The 20,487-nt window shown below is 35.5% G+C and overlaps 1 protein-coding gene across 1 annotated transcript in view; it reads left to right on the forward strand.

Annotated features, from left to right (window-relative positions):
• LOC131042758 (N-terminal acetyltransferase A complex auxiliary subunit NAA15) overlaps positions 1 to 20,487 on the forward strand; it is a 91,172-nt gene that overhangs the window by 11,125 nt on the left and 59,560 nt on the right. The window contains exon 2 of the mRNA XM_057976076.2: positions 3,064 to 3,142. Within this exon, the coding sequence (XP_057832059.2) occupies positions 3,064 to 3,142 (79 nt within the window). The remainder of the gene's footprint in view (positions 1 to 3,063; positions 3,143 to 20,487) is intronic.

A 20,487-nucleotide genomic window follows, 5' to 3' on the forward strand; every position in this document is an offset into this window, starting at 1 on the left:
GTCCCAAGTTAGTGTCTCCGACCAGCTTCCACTTGGACCTCATCTTGGATTCCGGAGGGGAATCTTTATCCACTTGAAACTTCATCCTGGCTGTGTGAGATATTCCAAAAAATCTGCAAAACAATCAAACCAACTTAAGTTAAATTCTATACTTTTAATCATAGTTTGTGAGTTTGGTGGCTAAGTAATCTATGGTTTTCACTTTCTTTTCAACATTTAGTCACAAAATGGGATTTTCCACACTTGATCATTAAGGTTTGATTCGCTTCAAAATCAGATTTTGAAACATAAGTCCAAGAAATTCTATTCAACGTTACTTCAACTCGCCTCGGAGGGCAGAAAATAAGAAAGAGAAGAAGATTAATCTGTGAAATTTACTCTTTTTTTTAAAACAAAACCGTGTTAAAACCTTGATGAACTTTCACCTTTGAAGAATGAAGAAAAAAAAATGAGAGAAGAAGCTGCCACAAAATCAGTGGGTTTTGCTTTCCAACCAGTCAGAAATTCTCAAAATCTGAGTATAATTTGATGAACAAAAGGTCAAAAACACCTTCAATCTGCAAAAAGCACTTCAAAATAACCTTTAACCTGCAAAAAGAAATCACAAACTTGCTCTCAATATGCTTAGAACTTCGAACTTCATATGTGAGAATGAAGGAATGGACATTGTATTTGTAATGAAGTTCGAATCTGTATTTAGAAACACAAAAGACCTTCGAGATTTGTTTCTAACTTGTCATTTAGTCTTTTGAATCTGCAGGGAAACGTTTCTAATTTGGTCTTTAGTGAACTTGTCATCACTTAAGCAAGTTCGAACTTCATCTTATCTTCCAAATGCAGGTTTCTAAATTGATTTTCAGTTCATAATTCTAACTAAATTTGCAATATTCTCCTTTCAAAAACTTTCTAATTCTCTTTCAGTTCGAACTTCATGAAGATCTTGCTGACATCACTTAGCATGTATCCCTCTCTTGGGCGGACTTTCCTTGACTTGTTTCTCCTTGCTAGGGCGGACTTTGTTCAACTTGTGATCAATGAGGGCGGACTTAACTGATTTAATGCACCAAAGAGGGTGGAGTTTATCAAACTTGTGCACCATTCCTTATGTCCATGGGGCGGACTTCATCTCTTCCATGCACACCACATTCGCTATGGGCGGACTTCTTAACACTTGGGAACCATATGCTCATGACCTTAGGTGGACTTCATCTCAACTTGTGCTCTTTCCCCATCATCTATAGGGTGGACTTGGCTTGATGTATGACCCTTTGGAGGGTGGACTTTCCACATCAGGGACCACATGATCAAAACTTGAAATCTCCATAACTTGTGCAATTTTTACCGGATTGCCTTGAAATTTGAAAATTGTGCTTCAATCATTCACTGAATTCCTCGGGATTCCTAAAATGGATTTTAGAGGAATTTGTTGATCATTTCAGTGCTTCTCAGTGTCAATAGTGCAAACCCTAGATCCACTTTCTGAAAAATAGAAAAAGCAAGGTTCCCAAAAAATAAGAAAAACTTTCTAAAAATAGCCATTTTGGGGATTGTGCTCAAAATGCCAAAAACAAAACTTCCTACAAAATAGGACAAAGCAAAAAGCAAAACTTTCCAAAAATATAAAGTTGTCCAAATTAGCTCAAATCAATTGTGATCTTGGTCCTTTGGGCTTCCTAGACACAACGACGACGTCTAGACTTTGTTCTAACCATGGCTTGCACAAACTGATTCATAATGCTCAAAACTCAGGTTGCTCAAAACTGACAAACTTGACGATACTGATGCAGGAAGGTCACAAGGCTCTAACAAAAACCCTATAAAGCAGGAAAAAGGGAGGGTCCCCATTTGCAATGGGGTGATGTGTGAAAAGGTCACAACATACTGTCTACTTTTTCATCTCTCGGAGCTCTTTTGACATTCCTCTTGGCTATTGTAGCTTGCTGTTTTTCCAAGTCCTATTTATAAATATTTTGTTCGTTCATAAAAATTAATATATATCATACAATTTTCATTCTTCTTTGTACTATTTCCTCTATCAATCCTTTGATACAGCTGCCTGAAATTGATTATCCATCTGTCAAACTTTGTAACTATCTGTCTAGACTCTATTTGTTTGCCTATATATATATTTTTCAGGATCATTGGTGCACTTTGGAACATAAATCCTAGTAGTAGGGGTGGCCCACAAACCATTATCATGCCATCCTCACAGTAGGAAGAATGTGATATACTCTGATCTGTCCATGACCATAGTATTACTTTTTCTTATTAAGCACACAGAAAGGAGGATGCTGATTTTGTTGTCATCAAATCAAAACAGGACATATTTTGCTTTTCTGTTATTTAATTTTCTCTTCTGTTACACTTTTATTTATGATAATGACAGATATGGTGGTGAAACCTTAGATTGATGGAGGAATTCGAATGCTAAAAGCATTGATTAATTCAAAAGTGGTAGATCCATTGCAATTTCGAGATCTTGCTAGTAACTATAAATAATCCTAAATCCATGCCATTGAGAAATAATAAGATTCATTCCCTTTGTTTAGGGTGTTTCAATCTTTTGGTTTTAGTTACTTTTCTGTTGCTGGAGTACCTTTTTTATAGCTTAATTCCTTTGAAATTTGTATTTTTAAGTTCCATTGATGTAGATTGTCCATTTGTGGGAATTAATATAAAATAATTACTTTCTTTTCTGTTTTTTCCATAAATGCATGTATAAGTTTTATCTTCAATGTACTTCATTAATTGTTGAATTCAGTATGCTGCAATTGGGATTGTGATATTTAAGGGTTTTACTTATTGTTCTAATGCCTGATTGGTCTGAGAAATAGACGAAGTTGTGAGTTATGATTTAAGGGGATTGCTGTCAAAGCTATGTTAACTTTCTCAGCATGCAAATTAACCTCACTTTAAGCACTCTTTAATAATCACATACCCTCTCTCTCTCTCTCTATGTTAATCTTGACTATTGATTTTCATAATCAAATTTCTAATAAATTGAGGTTGTCACCAATTCTATGCTTATGAATGTAATGGAGTTTTCATTTTGATTGTTGGCAGAAATCCTATGAAACGAAACAATATAAGAAGGGTCTTAAAGCTGCTGATTCTATACTCAAAAAATTTCCAACTCATGGAGGTATATTTGATTTTGTTTTGTAAGTCTTGGAAACTGTGTATTCCTTGCTGCTTCTGATAAATATGGTCTCTTGTTCCATTAAGGCAATGCTACCAATATTGAGTTTCTGTAGTTCTATTACTTGAATCTGTTAATTCTTGGTTCTGAAAGTTATTTACCATATATATTCACCTGGCCAGTATGCTGATATATTTGTTTATGTTTTGTAACTAATCACGAGTCATGTCAAGAAACACATAACCTGATCCTGTTATTATCATTAGAAGGATTCGTATTATGTTGTTTTAGAAAGGATGTAATAGTAATAGCTTGGAATTTAATTTCCATAAGCAGGGAGTAGTATCTTGGTAACTGCATGAATTATTGGAATACATCTTTGCTGTACTTGATTTGTTCCTTAGCTTTTCCAATGGCTTTCTTATATTTTGGCTATATAAATTTCAGGAGTAACTTGCAAGTAACTTGATATTTATAGTTATATCTTTTCACTGGATCAGGCTTCCAAGTAACTTGCAAATAGTATAGCAGCTGCAGTGGCATGCTATAGAATTAAAATTGTGGGTCTTTTGGGTACAACTGTGAAATTTTGGAGAATAACAAACTCACTCAATTGAAGCTAGAAGTTCTCCACTATAGATAGTTACACAACATAAAGCCATTTGAAGGCTAGAAACAAAATTACAAGAACAAGCAAGAAATAAACAAAGTATGAATTTTAACCATGCATATGGTCAATATTTGAATCGGAATAAGTTTTATCTTGAAAAGAATGTCAGTGGGAGTAAGTGTGTCATCAGCTATTATATTTAATAAATAAATGCAATGCATATACAACTATGGTAGATTTAGGGTCAAAGATCACATCCAAATATGCGTAAATGCTCCACACTAGGCCTTACCCCAATAGACTTCTATTTTGGATTCATGTCACTTAAATCCCTATTACGTGAACAATTATTAATATGACAAGTGCAATTAACTACTCCTTTCCACAATCTCAAGTCAAGATTCATGCCATGCAATATACACCTTGCCATCTCAACAAACTAGGTGTTCTTCCTTTATAATCCCCTACTTTGATGCAAAGCATAGAACATAATACTCTAATGAATGACCCCATGCTCCTTGAGAAATATTGTGCACTTGTCACTTGTCATCAAATAGAGCTTAACAAGGACATTTAAATTTTTTTTTTTTTGGTCAGTAATTGGTATATTGTATTAATTCATCAAGAAAAGTTTTACATATATCAGTAAGGAGCTAAAGTTCCAAAGATCTCCAAAATAGCTATCAATAAAAATTTATGTCCTAATTTCACCAATCTGTCTATCTATCATGCCACCCCCATAGCTACAGACATAAATATGAACAAAAAGATACATCCAAACAATCTACTTTAGACAACTAAATTTTTGCAACATTTAATCTGCTATCACTATTTCCTTGCCTTTGTTCTGAAGAGAATGAGCCTACTTGCCAATTTGAGAAGGTCTTGTTGCAGCATGATGCTCCTGAGGGATGCCTATCCATAACGTCCTCATCTTCTTCTTGGAGCCCTTTGGCCTTCCTCTTTTTCGTTGGGATGGAGATGCTTCTAGTGCCACAGGTGAACGTTTTCTGTATGGTCCCCATTTCTGCACCTCCCAACAAAGAGACCGTGCCTCCACACTCTTTAGAAATATCTTAACCTCGGTTGTGCCAATCTGCATAGATAGCCTACGTGCTTCCTTATCACCAATTGCACTTCATATGAGGAAGGGGCGTAATGGGGGCGCAAATTCACTCACTTGGAGCCACGTATCGTCAGGGCATACAAAACCTTTATTTCAAGTGCCATAGCCATTAAAGTTTTGAAGTGTCTGCACCATTCTTCTCTGATACAGTTTTCCACCAACCACCTAACATTTTCCTTTGTCTCGTTCGAAACACTAGGTGGCCAACACAGATGCGTAATGGGGGCGCAAATTCACTCACTTGGAGCCACGTATCGTCAGGGCATACAAAACCTTTATTTCAAGTGCCATAGCCATTAAAGTTTTGAAGTGTCTGCGCCATTCTTCTCTGATACAGTTTTCCACCAACCACCTAACATTTTCCTTTGTCTCGTTCGAAACACTAGGTGGCCAACATAGATGCAATGTTTGCATTGCATCTGTATTTAAATGGAGTGTTTAGCTATTCCTCGCCAAATACGATCCTGACGCGGGTCAAGAATTCTCTTGCATTGAACTTGAAAACGTTGGCTAGCTTCTCATCTGAGATCACTCCCCAGAAAGCTATCATTGACTTCAATGCAGTTAAAGAAAAGTTCGCCTCCATCCTGTCCTGGTATGAGATGCTCTTGCTCATGATTGCACCGAAAGTTTTGATGTTTCAAACAAACAAACTTCAATTGCAGTTTCTTATGGACGCCAAATTCATCGTACCCTTCTCCAAAGGATCCAATGCCGAGCGTGTAAGGATTAAATTCCAGCTCGACATTCATCAAAATTTCCATCAAGCTCCTGTCCATTAAATTCACATGACCACTTGAAGCATATTACAGTTGCTTTCACCATCCACGTTATCACTCCATTTGCCGCTTTGTACCACCTAGGCTTCTTGAGAAATGAGGCTCCTTAGTTTCACAGGCTTATCGTCAGATTTGAAAAAGAAATGCTATTCTCAAAAACTTTCTGCCACCAACTCTGCATTTATGAAATTGTCCCTTTCCTTCCTCTATTGTCATATCGAGAGGGGATCCGTTGAACTTATGTCCACACAACTATCAACCCCTACAACCAATTTTAATTCAAAAGCTTTCAATTGTTTGACCATTGAAACCAGATAGATGAATTCGTGTTTTTCCTTCTTGTAGACCGAAAGCAAAATTGGCACATTCATGTGCTTCTCGGTTACCTTCTCTATTGATATGAGACACTTTTAAATTTTGAAAAGAAGAGAGTAGCCACTTAATGTTTTGGATGTCTTGGTCTATTTTCCAGTTATCCGTCTTGCCTTTTGCTATAGAGTGAATAATGATCTGGGAGTCTCCCTCCAAGTGAAGGTTGGTCACATTCAACTTTTTAGCCAATTGTACTGCTAAGAGCGTAGCTTTGGCTTCTGATGTGTTATTTGTGTTCAGACCGATGTGATGCGTACCTTTAGCCAACATGTACAACCCTTCTCATCTCGTGCAATTCAACCCGCGCTGGCAGGTTCTGGGTTGCCGTGAGCTGCACCATCAAAGTTTATCTTGATCCAATTTGATTCCAGAGGGGATCAAGAGATTGTCTTATCATTTGAAAGCAAAGGATGAACCCTTGAAGACCCATTAACGAGCAATTTTAAATATTATTTTTATTACAATAATAATCCAGCAAATTTGGGATAGCACGATCATTTAGGGATTTAAAATATAGTATTCTATTTTATTTTTATTTATTATTTATATTCTTTATTGTTTTGAACTTAAATTAGTTTTATATATAATAATATTATTGTAATTATTAAAATCTTAAAAAGTAAAAATAATATTAAAAAGTTTTCAATATCTACTATTTATATGATAATAAAATAATTTATATATATCAATATTATATATAATAATAAATATTGTTATATTATATATAACTTAATGTACGCTATAAAAATATATTTTACATTATATATAAAATACAATATACAATATACAATATACAATATACAATATACAATATACAATTATAAATCTAAGTATAATATTATTTTAGAAATACTATCTATTAACTTTTACAATTAACTACTTAATATTTTAATTTTCAATTTATCGTATGGCTTTCCATAAACATTTTATTTATTTGTTAAGAAATTGTCAAGAACATTAAAAACATGTAAAGAAGGAATAAAGTTAATCGTACCAACTATTTACACCATGGCGGAAGTAATGACCTACTTGCTCACCATGTGAATAGCTTTCCACCTTTTGCTCAAATATTATTGAGTATGTTAGAATTAGGTCTTTCCACCATCATGACCTTAGCATTAAATTTGACATTTTATACCTACCATTGATGTAGACTTTGTACAACAATTATATAGAAAAACTTTATGATATGTCTTGTGTAGTTTACATTTTGATTATTCTCTACTATTCTTTTGTCATATATATAATGTTACATAAGTTTTGTCATGTATTAAAAAATATATTTTAGTTTACTTTTTATTCTACTTTTTAATTATTAGTGAATTTTAAATAAAACATACAATTTAGTGTAGAATAGGATTTGTAGTTAAGTATTAACATATTTTATATTATAGTACAATTTATATAATATCTATTATATTTTAAATATCTCTATTGCTGTCTTTCCTCCTACATCTCTCTTCCACCTCTTCCAATACCCCTCTCTATTACTTTTCTCTCACCTTCTACCTCTCTCTTCCTCTCTTTGTCTCTCTTCCACCTCTCCCAATACCCCTCTCTATTACTTTTCTCTCACCTTCTACCTCTCTCTTCCTCTCTTCCTCTCTATCTCCCCCCCCTCTCTCTCTCTCTCTCTCTCTCTCTCCTCCTTTCTATCTATATCTTGTTATCTCTCCTTCACATTTACTCTCTCTCTCTCTCTCTCTCTCTCTCCCTTTCTATCTATATCTTGTTATCTCTACTTCGCATTTACTGTGTCTCTCTCACTCTCTCTATCTATATCTCTCTATTCATCTCTCTCTCTCTCTCTCTCTATCTCTCTATCTCTATATTTCTATCTCTCACCCTCTCTCCCCTTATTATCTGTCTTTCTCTACCTATATCTCTCCCTTTCTCTTCCTCACTCTCTTTATCTGTCCTCTATATCTCCCCATCTCTCCCTCCCTCACTCCCTCTCTATCCCCTATCCATCTCTTTATATTTGCCTCTATCCCCTATCCATCTCTTTATATCTGCCTCTCTATCTATATTTCTCCATATTTCTCCTTTCATCTCATTATATCCCTCTCTACCTATATATCTCTCCCTTTGTCTACACCCCCACCCCCCTCTCTCTCTCTCTATCTCTACCTCTCCTCTTTATATCCCTCTTCTGCATCTCTATCTTCATTTATATATCTCCTTGATCATTATCTAATCCTCTCTCTTTCTTTCTCATCTCCTCTCTATCTCTCTCTCTTTTTATCCCTCTCACTTCTCCATTCCTATTATCTTTTTGATTTAGCAGTTTTATTTCAATTGTGTTTGGATCCATGTAATTGGATGCATATTTGATATGAAGCTATTACTTATCCATTGAAACCATTGTTTCAAAACAACATCATTTGCTAAATGGCCTACCAATTGACCTCACATATTGCACAGATGTATGCAAAAATAGATTCAAAATTTTCCTAATTTACTTTTGACACCTCTTTGGCGTACCCATTGCACACCAAGGTGCAATTGCTAGTTATATTTTTACCCATGGTGGTGGTAAGGCTGGATGGATGAACAATAAGTAGAATGTTGTTTCCAAATATTTTATAAAGACACAATAGCATAGTTTAATTTAGGTGAGACATTAGTTGCAATGGTTATTTCATCTGCTTGAGGGCTTGTCTTTGCACATGATGGACCTTACAAGATTTGGTTAGAGTTAGACTACTGTCAATATGAACAAAAAACCAATGTTGCCTTAACGTTCAAAAAACATTGAGCTAAACATGCATTGGATTTGTGAACAAGTGCGCATGGAGAGATATATTTGTATGATTACAAAGCAAATGATAATTATCTTCACCAAATCTTTGGTGAGGTTCCATTTGTTTGTCTTGGGAGATGATTGGGATATGGTATGTTGTCATCAATGGAGATTCTTTGGTTAATGACATCTACTACTCCCTATGCCCATCTCGAGGGAGGGTGTTGAGTGTTAAGATCGATTGATGTCTTGTGTATGTACATCAAGACTATGGCCTTTCAGTTATCTTTATGTTTAATGGTCATGATTTAACCCTTGTATATTGTTAGTCAATGGCCAACATTTATGTAGGCACATCCACACAAATTATGCCTTGGATGAGGTTGACTATTTGTATGTTATCCACCTAAACATTGTAATCTATTAAGTTCTTTCATCGTTAAGCAAGTGTGCTATGACACTTCATGAGGTGTTCATATCTTATTTCTCTTTTTCTTGTGGTAATTGGTATGATGATCGTTCTTGTGGTAGGGATTTCAAATTCCTAATCTTGATGGATTTCTCTCACTTATTCTCAATCATTGCTTTGAAGAAATAAAAATGTTTTAGAAAATTATTTTTAAATTTTAGAAAATAGACCCATAGCTTTCCATAGTAGTCATCAATGAATGTGAGAATTTTCTTAGCACTATATATTTAGAAACACCGATTATGCATGATGGGAAGTGATGCATAGTTCAGATGTCCCATATGATAATGCCTTAGTTTGCTGCTATTGTCAACCTTAGGAAGTAAGGCCTTACATTCCTTATGTGATTCATTTGTAGATTTGTCAAACTTGTAGGTTTTGGTCTCATCAGCCACAATCCCTACATCCAAAAACTTGTAGTTGTCTTTCTTGTTCTTGATGAAGATTTTATCACCATTTAATTCCACCATCATACACAATCACAAGATATCTGGTGTACAAAGAACAAGGTTACATCCATTTTTGAAACATAGTGAACTTTGAATATCTTGATATACCCTCTTTTGTGCTTCACATCTTTGAATCCACTGGTAGGAAGACCTTTATCATTCAATTTTTGAATGATTATATCACCATTCTTTTGATGCTAATATTCACAAAATGACAATTCCGAGATAGTTTGTATACAAAGAACAAGTTTACATCTATTTTTGAAACATAGTAAACTTTTAATATCTTGATATACCCTCCTTTGTGCTTCACCTTTTTGAATCCATTGATAGGAAGACCCTTATTATTCAATTTTTGAATGATTGTATCACCATTTTTCAATGCTAATAGTCACACAATGATTCCTCGTCCATGGAAATGGTGCGAAGTGCTTGAATCAACATATTAATCACTTGAAGAACTCTTATCATAAGAAGCAACTTTTCTTATGATGTCCAAGTGACTAAACTTCCAACACTCAAGGATTTCCCTTAACCATATTTAAGGAGCCTTCAATTCTGCTTTCAAGTCCTTCAACTTATTGAAGCATGAGCTTTTCATATGCTTAGCTTTCCCGCAATATTCACACTTAATTGATCTCAAGGTGCTTTTTTCTATAGCCTTTTTCAAAATTGCATTTGTTCTAATGCTTTCCTCGAGACTGCTTTATTCCTTGTGTGTAAAGAACCTTGCATTGCCCAATTGTGCCAATGCTTCTATCCATCTCATTTTGAAGAAGCTCTTTAAGTTGTCATAGAATTAAAGGCATTTTGATGTATTGATCCAGTCCCTAGGGGGTCTTGGGGACAAATCACTCTTGTGAAGGACGGGGTCTTTAAAATAAAAATATAGTAAACCAAATTCAAAATCAAAGTGGAAGCCTTTAGCAAATGTGTGCTACTTATATATTCACAAACAATAATGAACATGTTACAATGGATTTTTAGAATTGTGTTAACAATAATGTTTACAATAAGTGGGGTCTATGCTTGTACAATATGTCATCCTCTTTAATGTGAGAGATGCACAAATATACGGAATGCATTACTTTATAGTTACAAAAGAAGAAGTAGAAATGCAATGCCCATCTAGAACTATTGACCTTCCAAAGGATGGGTTCTTTAAAATCAAAATATATTAAACTAAATTCAAAATCAAAGTGGAAGCCTTTAGCAAACGTGTGCTACTTATATATTCACAAACAATAATGAACATGTTACAATGTATTTTTAGAATGATTGTGGTAACAATAATGTTTACCATAAGTGGGGTCCACGCTTGTCCTATATGTCATCCTTTTCAGTGTGTGAGATGCACAAATATATGGAATGCATTACTTTATAGTTACAAAGCAAGAAGTAGAAATGCAATGCTCATCTAGAATGTGATGCCCCCATCCAAATTCTAAATCTCTAGAACCAAACAACTCGAGAAGGCTCCTTGTATTATCTTTATAAATAAAGATAACAATGTGTAAGATAAACCAGATTGCAAATAATCAATAGATTTAAGCTTACAAAAGAATTAACAAAGGAATATATGCTGAACGAAAGAAGCCTCTCGATAAGTATTGCCTTTACAGATACCAATTATTATTGAGCAATCAGACATGTAGCACTCCAAGTTTCCTTCTTTGAAAGGCGGTTTAAAATACGCAGAGTTGACAAAGAGGATCCGATCAACCAAGTACTATAGATGCACATTCGGTGATGACTAACTAACGAATCAAGTTTAGTCTAAAGGTACAATTGATCGATGGATATCACGCAGCAATAGAAACGGAGCCAGTAATGATCGATCCCCATTATGACATGTAGAGCACAATTGATTATTACACTTCACGATCTTCCAAGGAATCAATGCTTCAGGCAATAGACGTCTCCATAAAGTAGACCCGAGAGGCTAGCATCATGAAAGACATCGATGCATACACTTTGTGGATACAACAATCCACATACAAAATAGAGATGCAGCGAATAATGCAATACCCACATTAGTACAGGCTACTAATCCAGGATTAAAGGTGATAACAATAATAGATAACTTTGATAGTTAAAGATGATACAAATAACAATCAATTAATCAAAAGACAGAGTCATTAAAAACTAAAGGACAGCACCCTTGCAAGAGGGATGACCATTTGGGAAGGACATAACCCTCTGTCCACATTAAGGAAATATATATGCAGCCCATCATCCATTGAAGGGGGAGGAAGAGAAAAAACAGAATTTAATCTGCAAGTAGCAATTGAATTGAATAAGTATAGTAGAATTCAGACCAAGACATGTCATCACAGCAGATATAAATATAGCACCATAGAAGACATCAACACATTATTACCACAAACATGAATACATGCTGTTGAGCAGATTTGATAGAATCGGCCAATTGACAGAGACCTGAATTGAACCAGGAAGGCTCGATGAAATGGTTTGTATGTCAAGCACAATTATTATAATCTTGTGATTATCCTTACAGAGGATGCAATCTATATGCTACTGTGATTCTTAAATGAGTTGACATATGTTGTGCGACTAATAATGGCAATACGTTTTTATTTCATATCTGAAAGGGTTTGGTGTGGCGGAAGGGGGAGAGTATGAAGAAATAGAATATCTTATGTAGGCTTATATGGAGGGTCAAAGGAAGATTATATGTATTCTAAATTGAAGTAGTGATTATAAGTCTTCTAAAGCAGCGATTAAAGCATAGAAAGATTTGATAACAAGGGACATACCTATTGAAAAGGTTGTCTCCTTTGTGAAGGATGTCTCTCTTCATAAGAGAGAAAGAAATATAAAAGGCAATTAGAAAAATAAAGAGAAGGGAATAAGTTTGGGGGAGAAATATTGTAAGTAATGAAAGAGTTTAAAGGCAGCGATCATTTATTAACAAAAGGTTATGTCCTCTCAAAAGGACATCACTATTCCAAAGATTTTATATCTTCATAGGAATATGACGCTATAAAGGGAGATTTTGTAATGCAAATAAGGGAGTGAGTATATAGAATGAAAAGAAGATTATCAAGGATGTATGGAACAGTATTGAAGATCTACATTGAAGGAAAGACGATGAATTTGATCACTTGCATCTGGAAATGAAGGATAAGTATTAAGAGGATTATTGGAAGATCTATAAATAATTTTGGGAGCAGACTTTGAATCATTTATAGAAGGTTTAGAAAGAAGAATGTTGCGGATTGGAGTATAGCAGAATTCGTCATTGCATAAGTCCATTTGTCAAATTAGGAGATAAGTTCTATCCTCCAAACTGCTTTTAGAATTTTAAGTTAAAAATTATGATAAAATGTATTCAGTTATGATAAAATCATGTTTATTAATATATTACAACTCTCACTTTAAGTCAAAATTGTGGTCTCAGGACTAAACCAAAGGCAAATCCCAAATCAGGGCATTACATAGAACTATTGACCTTCCAACCACTTGTGGGATGCACTTTTTGATGGTTATTAGTTACGTAGCTTGTGCCATTCATAGTAGATTTGTTGAATTTGCTAGTTGTTTGTGTGAGGTCACACATAGCCATGCACAGGAACATGGGACAAGAAAGCCAAAATATCATGTGCAATGGTGCAGGATGACTCCAAGAGCTGTGCACTTGGCACAAGTGTTGTGGAGGAGAGCATAGAGGTCATGGCACAATGTTTTTAGAAGCTCTTCAGTTTTCATTTGGTTTTAATATTTCAGTTATTTGGCTACTTTGAATAGATGATGTGAACCTTGGTGCATGCACATTGTTGTACTTTGAATGATCTCATCTTGTGGGATAGTGCGCAAGTGCTCAAGATCCAAGTTTGAAGCATGCCAAGTTGTTGCTTTCTCAAGAAGATGAGGAAAGTATGGCTTGATTTCCACATTGAACACTTATGCAAACCCAAGTATTGTTGGAGATTGGGAACAAAAGCATTTCCACCAATTATGCACATATAGTGTATCGATTGTAATGCAAAGGTTTCATCTTTTGGTGTGAACCATTGAAGCATTTCTTTTGAAGATGCAATTGGGCTTTGTCATTGATCTTGTATGAGTGAGGTTTGTGTCTTGACACTTGTTGTATTTCTATTGTTGGCACAAGAGAATTTGCTATACCTATCAATTATTACTTTGAATGTATTGTAGAAATTTCTATGCTTTATTGGCTCTTCTTTCTTGTGTGTATGGTGTTGTGCAAAAGGATGTGTTCAAGGTTGTTGCAAGCTGAAACCCAAGACATGTTATCCAATCTCTCACACAAAGATTGCCAAACACATTGACAAATCTAGGGTCACGATTGAACACAATGGATGTAGGTAGTTTGAAATTAACCCATACTTGGTTGAAAAAGAGGCATCTGATTTCTTGCATTGTGAACCCATATAAGCAACCATTATGGCAATATTTGAAAACTTGTCTACGACCACAAATACTGAATCGTTTTGGTGCTTTGTCATAGGGAGTCCTCTCATGAAACACATGTTAAATTCCTAGTCATTAAAACTTCAAAAGAGTGTAAACATACAACTTCCTAGTTGTGGGCTTTGCGATGCATCAAAGAATGTGGGACTTAGATGAAATTCACCAACTTGTTTATCCTATTTGAACGCAACATATTTTTGTGCAAAATTCTGATTTGTTGATTAAAGGCTATCCTTGTTGGTGAATTTGTGGTTGTGCAAGTCCAACACCACAATGAGTGTGCAAATGAATCTTTTGCTAAGGCAATTTGTTGCCTTATTGCCTTTCCCCTTTTGCTCAATTATTCGATAGAACTACTGCTAGTATGTCATCAACTGTTGAACGTTTTTCAACTTTATTTGTGTTTGCAAAAATAGAAGTGTCTTATGATCGAAACAAATGATTGTCTCCTTATTGAGTATGCAGTGTTTATACTCGACAATTTGTAAAATGGCATACTATTCTGTCTCATAGGTAGAGTAGCATTGTACCATTCCATTGAATTCTCTGAATGGTAGGCGATTGTATGCCCATGCTAAGTGAGCATTGTTTTGAGTGCATAGTTGGCAAACATTGATTTGACAAAAACGCGATAGACCCAAAATTTGTGAATCAGCAAAAAAATTGCTTTAACTTCTTTAAAAACACATTTTGTTTGTTACAATTAAATGACAATATATCCAATGTGTGCATAAATGAGTACAAAAGTGTTATTATCAAGTTTGAGGAAGTACCTTTCTCCATGAATGGGATGATGGAGTTGATTGTTACACCTCCAATCAATGATCTCCCAAATGGGATCAAATTTAAGTTTATCCCTCTTGTAATAGTTTTGGATGTACTCTTTGGCCCTATTCATGGCCTCATAAATGTACCCTATTGGGTTTTGATCCCCATCTACCAAGTGCAATACTCTAATTGATGGCTCTAACACCTACAAATCCAAACAAGTTAAAGTTACAAATTTATAATGAAAGTAAATACTTTTAAAGATTAAAGATGAAATATTCATTTTGAATTTTAAATCATAGTTTTGAGGTTACCTTGAGAATTTTTGTAGCACTCTGTGCAAAGAGATAATCAAAGACTATTTTTGTTATCCTCTTTCCTTTAGGCTTCTTTAAATAGTATGAGTCTAGCCATGCTTGATTCACAAACATTTGTTTCAAAGAAGTCAATAAACTAATAATGCTTTTCAACGTTAGGAAGTTCGTTGTAAGCCTTGTGACACTCGCTTGAACTAGCTCATTCCCTTTGATGTCATCTCTCATAAACTAAAAACCAAAGGGTGATTGTAATTTTTTATTTATGCTTCACACATCTTCTACAAGCGATCTCACCCAAACAATTTTCCCTATGCCCTCCAAAAGAAGGCATGGCAACGTGTTGGGCAAGGAGGCCAAAAAAGTGATAGGTGGTTCTCTTCAAACAATTTCGTTGGTGCATTGTAAGTTATAATTTGGTCTACTTTCTCCATACTCGCCTCTAAGACAACTTCCTCTAACATTAGATTTGCATTTTTTACTTTGTCAAAGGCATTAACTTACTTGATAAAAATACCTCACTATTTGAAGCTACCAGAAAGTTGATAAGGGTGTGGTTCTTTGCATCGATAACCCATTTAAAGAATAGTGCAGCCATATTTTTGCCATTGCTTCTTCTGTACTTCGACAACTAACTTTGTATCTTCCATTACATGCACAAGACACTTTCCACTTAAGTCTTTTCGAGAGTGTGCCTTGTAGCCTTTTCTTGCAATTGTCAATGCATTTACTAAATTCTCCTAGCACATGCTATCTGTCGTATTGAAAGGAAGGTTGTTGAAATACCAAACATTGGCACATGCTTTTATTTGCTTCTCAATGCACTTCCTTATTCCACCTTGTACCATCCAATGGTAGTTGTGCACTAGGATTGTTTTTGGGTACAAAAAAGCTATATGGTGTTTGCATAGGCACTCTACTCGAAGTAGATGTGCTTCGTATGCATGGACCATGAAAGGAGCCCACTATGCCTTACAATGCCATAAATTCATTTATTTTTGCTTGCGATTGAGGACAATAAGAAGTAGATATGGATGCTGCTATGGCTACTCTTGTCTTCTCTCTTTGTAGTTTTTTTCCATTCCATCAATGCAGGGTGTGCATTCATCTCTCGTTTTATTTCTTCTGTGTTGTCATAGGGCTTGGCATCATGACATATAATGCCTGCAAGATCGTATTTGAGGTTATTGATGTCTCCATGATATAGGTTCTAGCATCTTGTGCAAACAATTGTCCCAGGTGTTAGTCCTTGTATGACATTTCCAAGCAGGGTCTCTGGCTCTAGAGGGACGAGTTCTAGTAATTGGTATCAATTGGGCTGAGATATGATGTAGAGTGGGCGGAGCTTGCCATCTATGTTTAGATGCATTTGTTTTGATCTTAATGGGATGTGCAATGCCTTGCTAGAGTAGGCATTGCATAGTCACTGCTTGAGCTCCTAAACAACACGCTATTGCAGAGGCATCCAAACTAATGCTGCATTGTTGTGTATGCTTTGACAAAGTGACCAAGTGATGTGTGAAGTATGAGGACCAACCTATGGCAGAAGCTAGCAAGTTCTATAAACCTCTGTGATTAAGTGATGTTATGTGAAGTTGGCCTGTCTAGAATCACTTTGATTTTCACTGGGTCTACATGTATGCTTGTGTGATTAATGATGTAGCCTAGATGATGGATTTATGCAATGCTAAAGGTGCACTTGCTTCATTTGGCTTGCAACTTGTTTTGGCATAGACCGTTCCTCCCAATTCTTGTTGAAGATGAAAATATCATCCAACTAGACAATGACAAAGGAGTTGGTGAAGGGTCGTAGGGAGTCATTAATTTGGCACATGAATGTTGCTGGCACATTGGTTGGGCCGGAAAGCATAACCTTTCACTCATATGGCCCCTCAGCTTTGAATTTTCATTTCCAAAATTCTATGAGATGAATTGGTACCTCGTGATATCTTGACATAGCACGAGTGTATGAAGTTTTAGCAATTGCCCTACTTATGTGCTTGGTTTAACCAACTTCCCCAGTGCCTTACTTATTGTCCATCCTATTATCTTATATATAATCTCTTTTGGGTCATCTACTTTTCAAGGCATTTTACCTTTTCTCAATTTAGAGGTTGATGGATTAGATGCCTTATTAAGCATATATATAATTCATGTGTAGAAGAAGCTTTCCCTTGCCAATTTAATGATATTTAAGAACCAAAAGCTTAGGTGAAAGTATCTTTGAAGGTCTGGTTTTTGAGAAAATTAAATCTGCGCCCTTCGTCCTCTGTTTCTACAAGTCACAACTAGGGTATTTAGAAATCTGTGGCAAGGGCAATTTGTGCAGGCATTTACAAAATATTTTGAGTAGTTTTCGAATTTGGGAGTTCTGTGCAAAAAAATATTTTTCTTTTAAATTTGAGGATAGATTTGAAGGTGCATTAAATTTTTTTTGTCTTGGAAAATCAGGGTGACTTTGTTGGAAGAGAATGAACTCTAGGATATCGTAAAAGATGAGATGCTTCCACCTTCAAATTCGTAGCAGTTGGCAACTCATAAAAAGAAAGAGGTAAAGTCCATGTGGATAATCATGGATGCGGTAAATGATTATTTAGTTCTTCATTTATTTGAAAGAAAACAGCCATTGGGATGTTTGATGCTCTAGTTAGTCTTTACTAGAGTGAAAACATAAATAGGAAGATGATATTGTGAAACAAATTCAGATCCATAGAGATGACTAAATAAGATTTAGTCACACAACTTCATGACTAACTTGCTGCAGTTGGGGAGAAGGTTAATAACACAGAGATAGCAGACTTGGCTTTGAATTATTTCTCATCTTTGTGGTAAGCATTTGTATAGGGTATTTGTGCTCGATAGAATCTTTCTTCTTTTGGATTGTGGGACGACTCTATTAAGGAGGAAACTTGAATGGAGTCAAAAGTCAACAAGAAGGGTGCTGATGATAATTTAGCCCTCTTTGGATAGACAAAGAAAAGTATAGAGCCTACCAAGGGTAAGGGAAAGGATGTGGATCTATCCTTACAGTTAGGGAAGGACTTGTAAAATCAAATGCTTCATTTATCATTAATTCAGTCATTATGCATCAAAGCGTCCAAACAAGGAAGACAAAGGGAAGCATCAACAAAAGCAAGTGGCGGCTTTTGTAGAAATTCAATTGAACAAGTTTGCTGTACAGTTGGAGAAGGATTTCATAATGGTATCTTGTCTTTCTCCGAAAATGATTCCAAGAGACTCTTGGTATGTGGACTGTGGGGCATCTAGACTAATTAGATCAACCCAATAATGTTTTACCAATTTTAAAAAACATAACTCTGGAGTTAAGGTTGAGTTTGGTGATGATGCCAAGTATTTAATAGGAGTTGGCACAATTCCCTTTCAACTACAGTCAGGTAATTCTTTAGATTTAGATGATGTTTTGGTTGTTCATAGTCTGAAGAAGAATTTGCTTTCAATTTCAGTTATGGAGATAAGAGTGATGACTTCTCTTGCAAGACTTGGATTTATTTCTTGAAAACCAAAGATGAGGTCTTTAGCAGGTTATAGGAGTTCAAAGCTCTTGTTTCAAATTAGATAGGGAAGAAGATCAAGGTATTGAGGTTGAACAATGAGGATGAGTATACCTACAAAGACTTTTAGGGGTTTTGCGTGGAAGTAGGGATCAAGAGGGAGATAATGGTTCTGTACAACCCATAGTAGAATGATGATACAAAGCAGAAAAAATGATGCACAATAAGGGCTGTTAAGGCCATGATTCATGACTCAGACTCTCTAGTGTTTCTTTGGGCAGTCTACATCCAAAATAGGCGTTCTCACATGATCTTGGAGGACAAGACACCAGAGGAGGCATTCACTAGTATTAAGCCATAGGTGAGTCATTTTGCCATTGTTGGTTGTCCAGTTTATATTCATATACCTGTAGAGAAGAGGACTAGGTAGGAACCATCCAATTGAAATGGTTTTTATTTGGGTTACAGTGAGACTTCAAGGCCATTAGGGTCTAGATTCTAGAGCAGAGGAAGGAATTAGTTAGTAGGGATGTAAAGTTCGAGAAAGAATTTGCATCTAGAAAGTCCCAAGAGTTCATTCCAATTATAAAAGATGAGTAGAAAGCTTTGAAGGTTGAGTCTTTGGCTCTAAAGACACTAATTATTTCTATTTGAGAACAACAATCTTAGGAAGAGGCTTTAGCCCCTTCTACTTTAATAAGGAGACATTGAGGGATGCTTAGGAGCATGTTGAGGCTCTTAGGAGTATATTCAGGGAGAGCAAGCATTCTAAGAAGTTTCCAAACTACATGGAATTGATGAGTAGCATCATAGATTTAGACCACAAGTTTACGAGATGCTATGGTGGAAGAATACATGATCATCATTAAAAATGATGTTTGGGACATAGTGCCAAGATCTTAAGGGAAATTAGTTGTGAGTTCCAAGTGTCTCTACAAAATCAAGCATGTTGTAGATGGTAGCGTCAAGAAGTTCAAAGCGAGGTTTGTGGTGTGAGGATTTTCCCAGAAAGGAGGAATGAACTATGAAGAGTTATTTACACTAATTGCTAAGTACACTTTCATAAAACAATTATGTCTTTAGTTCCTTTATGGGATGGAAAATACATCAAACGGATATTAAGACAACTTTTTTTCAATGATATTCATTAAGGAAGAAGTGTAATATAGAGTAGCCTTAAGGCTTTGAGACAAATAACAAGGAATCCCATGTTTGTAGGCTTAAGAGAACCTTGTATGGACTCAAATAGGCACCAAGAGCTTGATATTGCAGGATAGATGGATATTTGCAAAGTATGGGTTTCAATTAAAGTGAAGCAAATCCTAGTCTAGATTATATAATTGTTGGGACTAATTTTCTTATTTTGGTGTTATATGTAGATGACTTGTTTATTACAGGAGCAAAGTAGCTTATTGCAAGGTGCAAAGAAAATTTAGTTGCTGAGTTTTAGATGGACATTGGCATGCTCTATTTCTTGGTTTTAGAGGTTTAGTAGAAATCAAGCGAGATTTTTCTTGGATAGGGGTAAGTATGCAATTGAGATCTTGAAGTGATTTCAGGTGGAGGATTGCTAACAACATGGTCATGCTTATGATCATTAATCTGAATAAGGTGACAACTACAGATTCAGAGTTGGTGGATCTGATGTCATATAGGCATCTTATAGGTTTCTTAATGTATTTTGTCAACATTGGACTAGATATATCTTTTGCAATTAACTCCTTGAGTCAATTCATGGTGGAAGCAAGGCA

Source organism: Cryptomeria japonica, chromosome 10 (assembly GCF_030272615.1).
Source record: "Cryptomeria japonica chromosome 10, Sugi_1.0, whole genome shotgun sequence".
In the NCBI taxonomy this organism is placed as follows: Eukaryota; Viridiplantae; Streptophyta; class Pinopsida; order Cupressales; family Cupressaceae; genus Cryptomeria; species Cryptomeria japonica.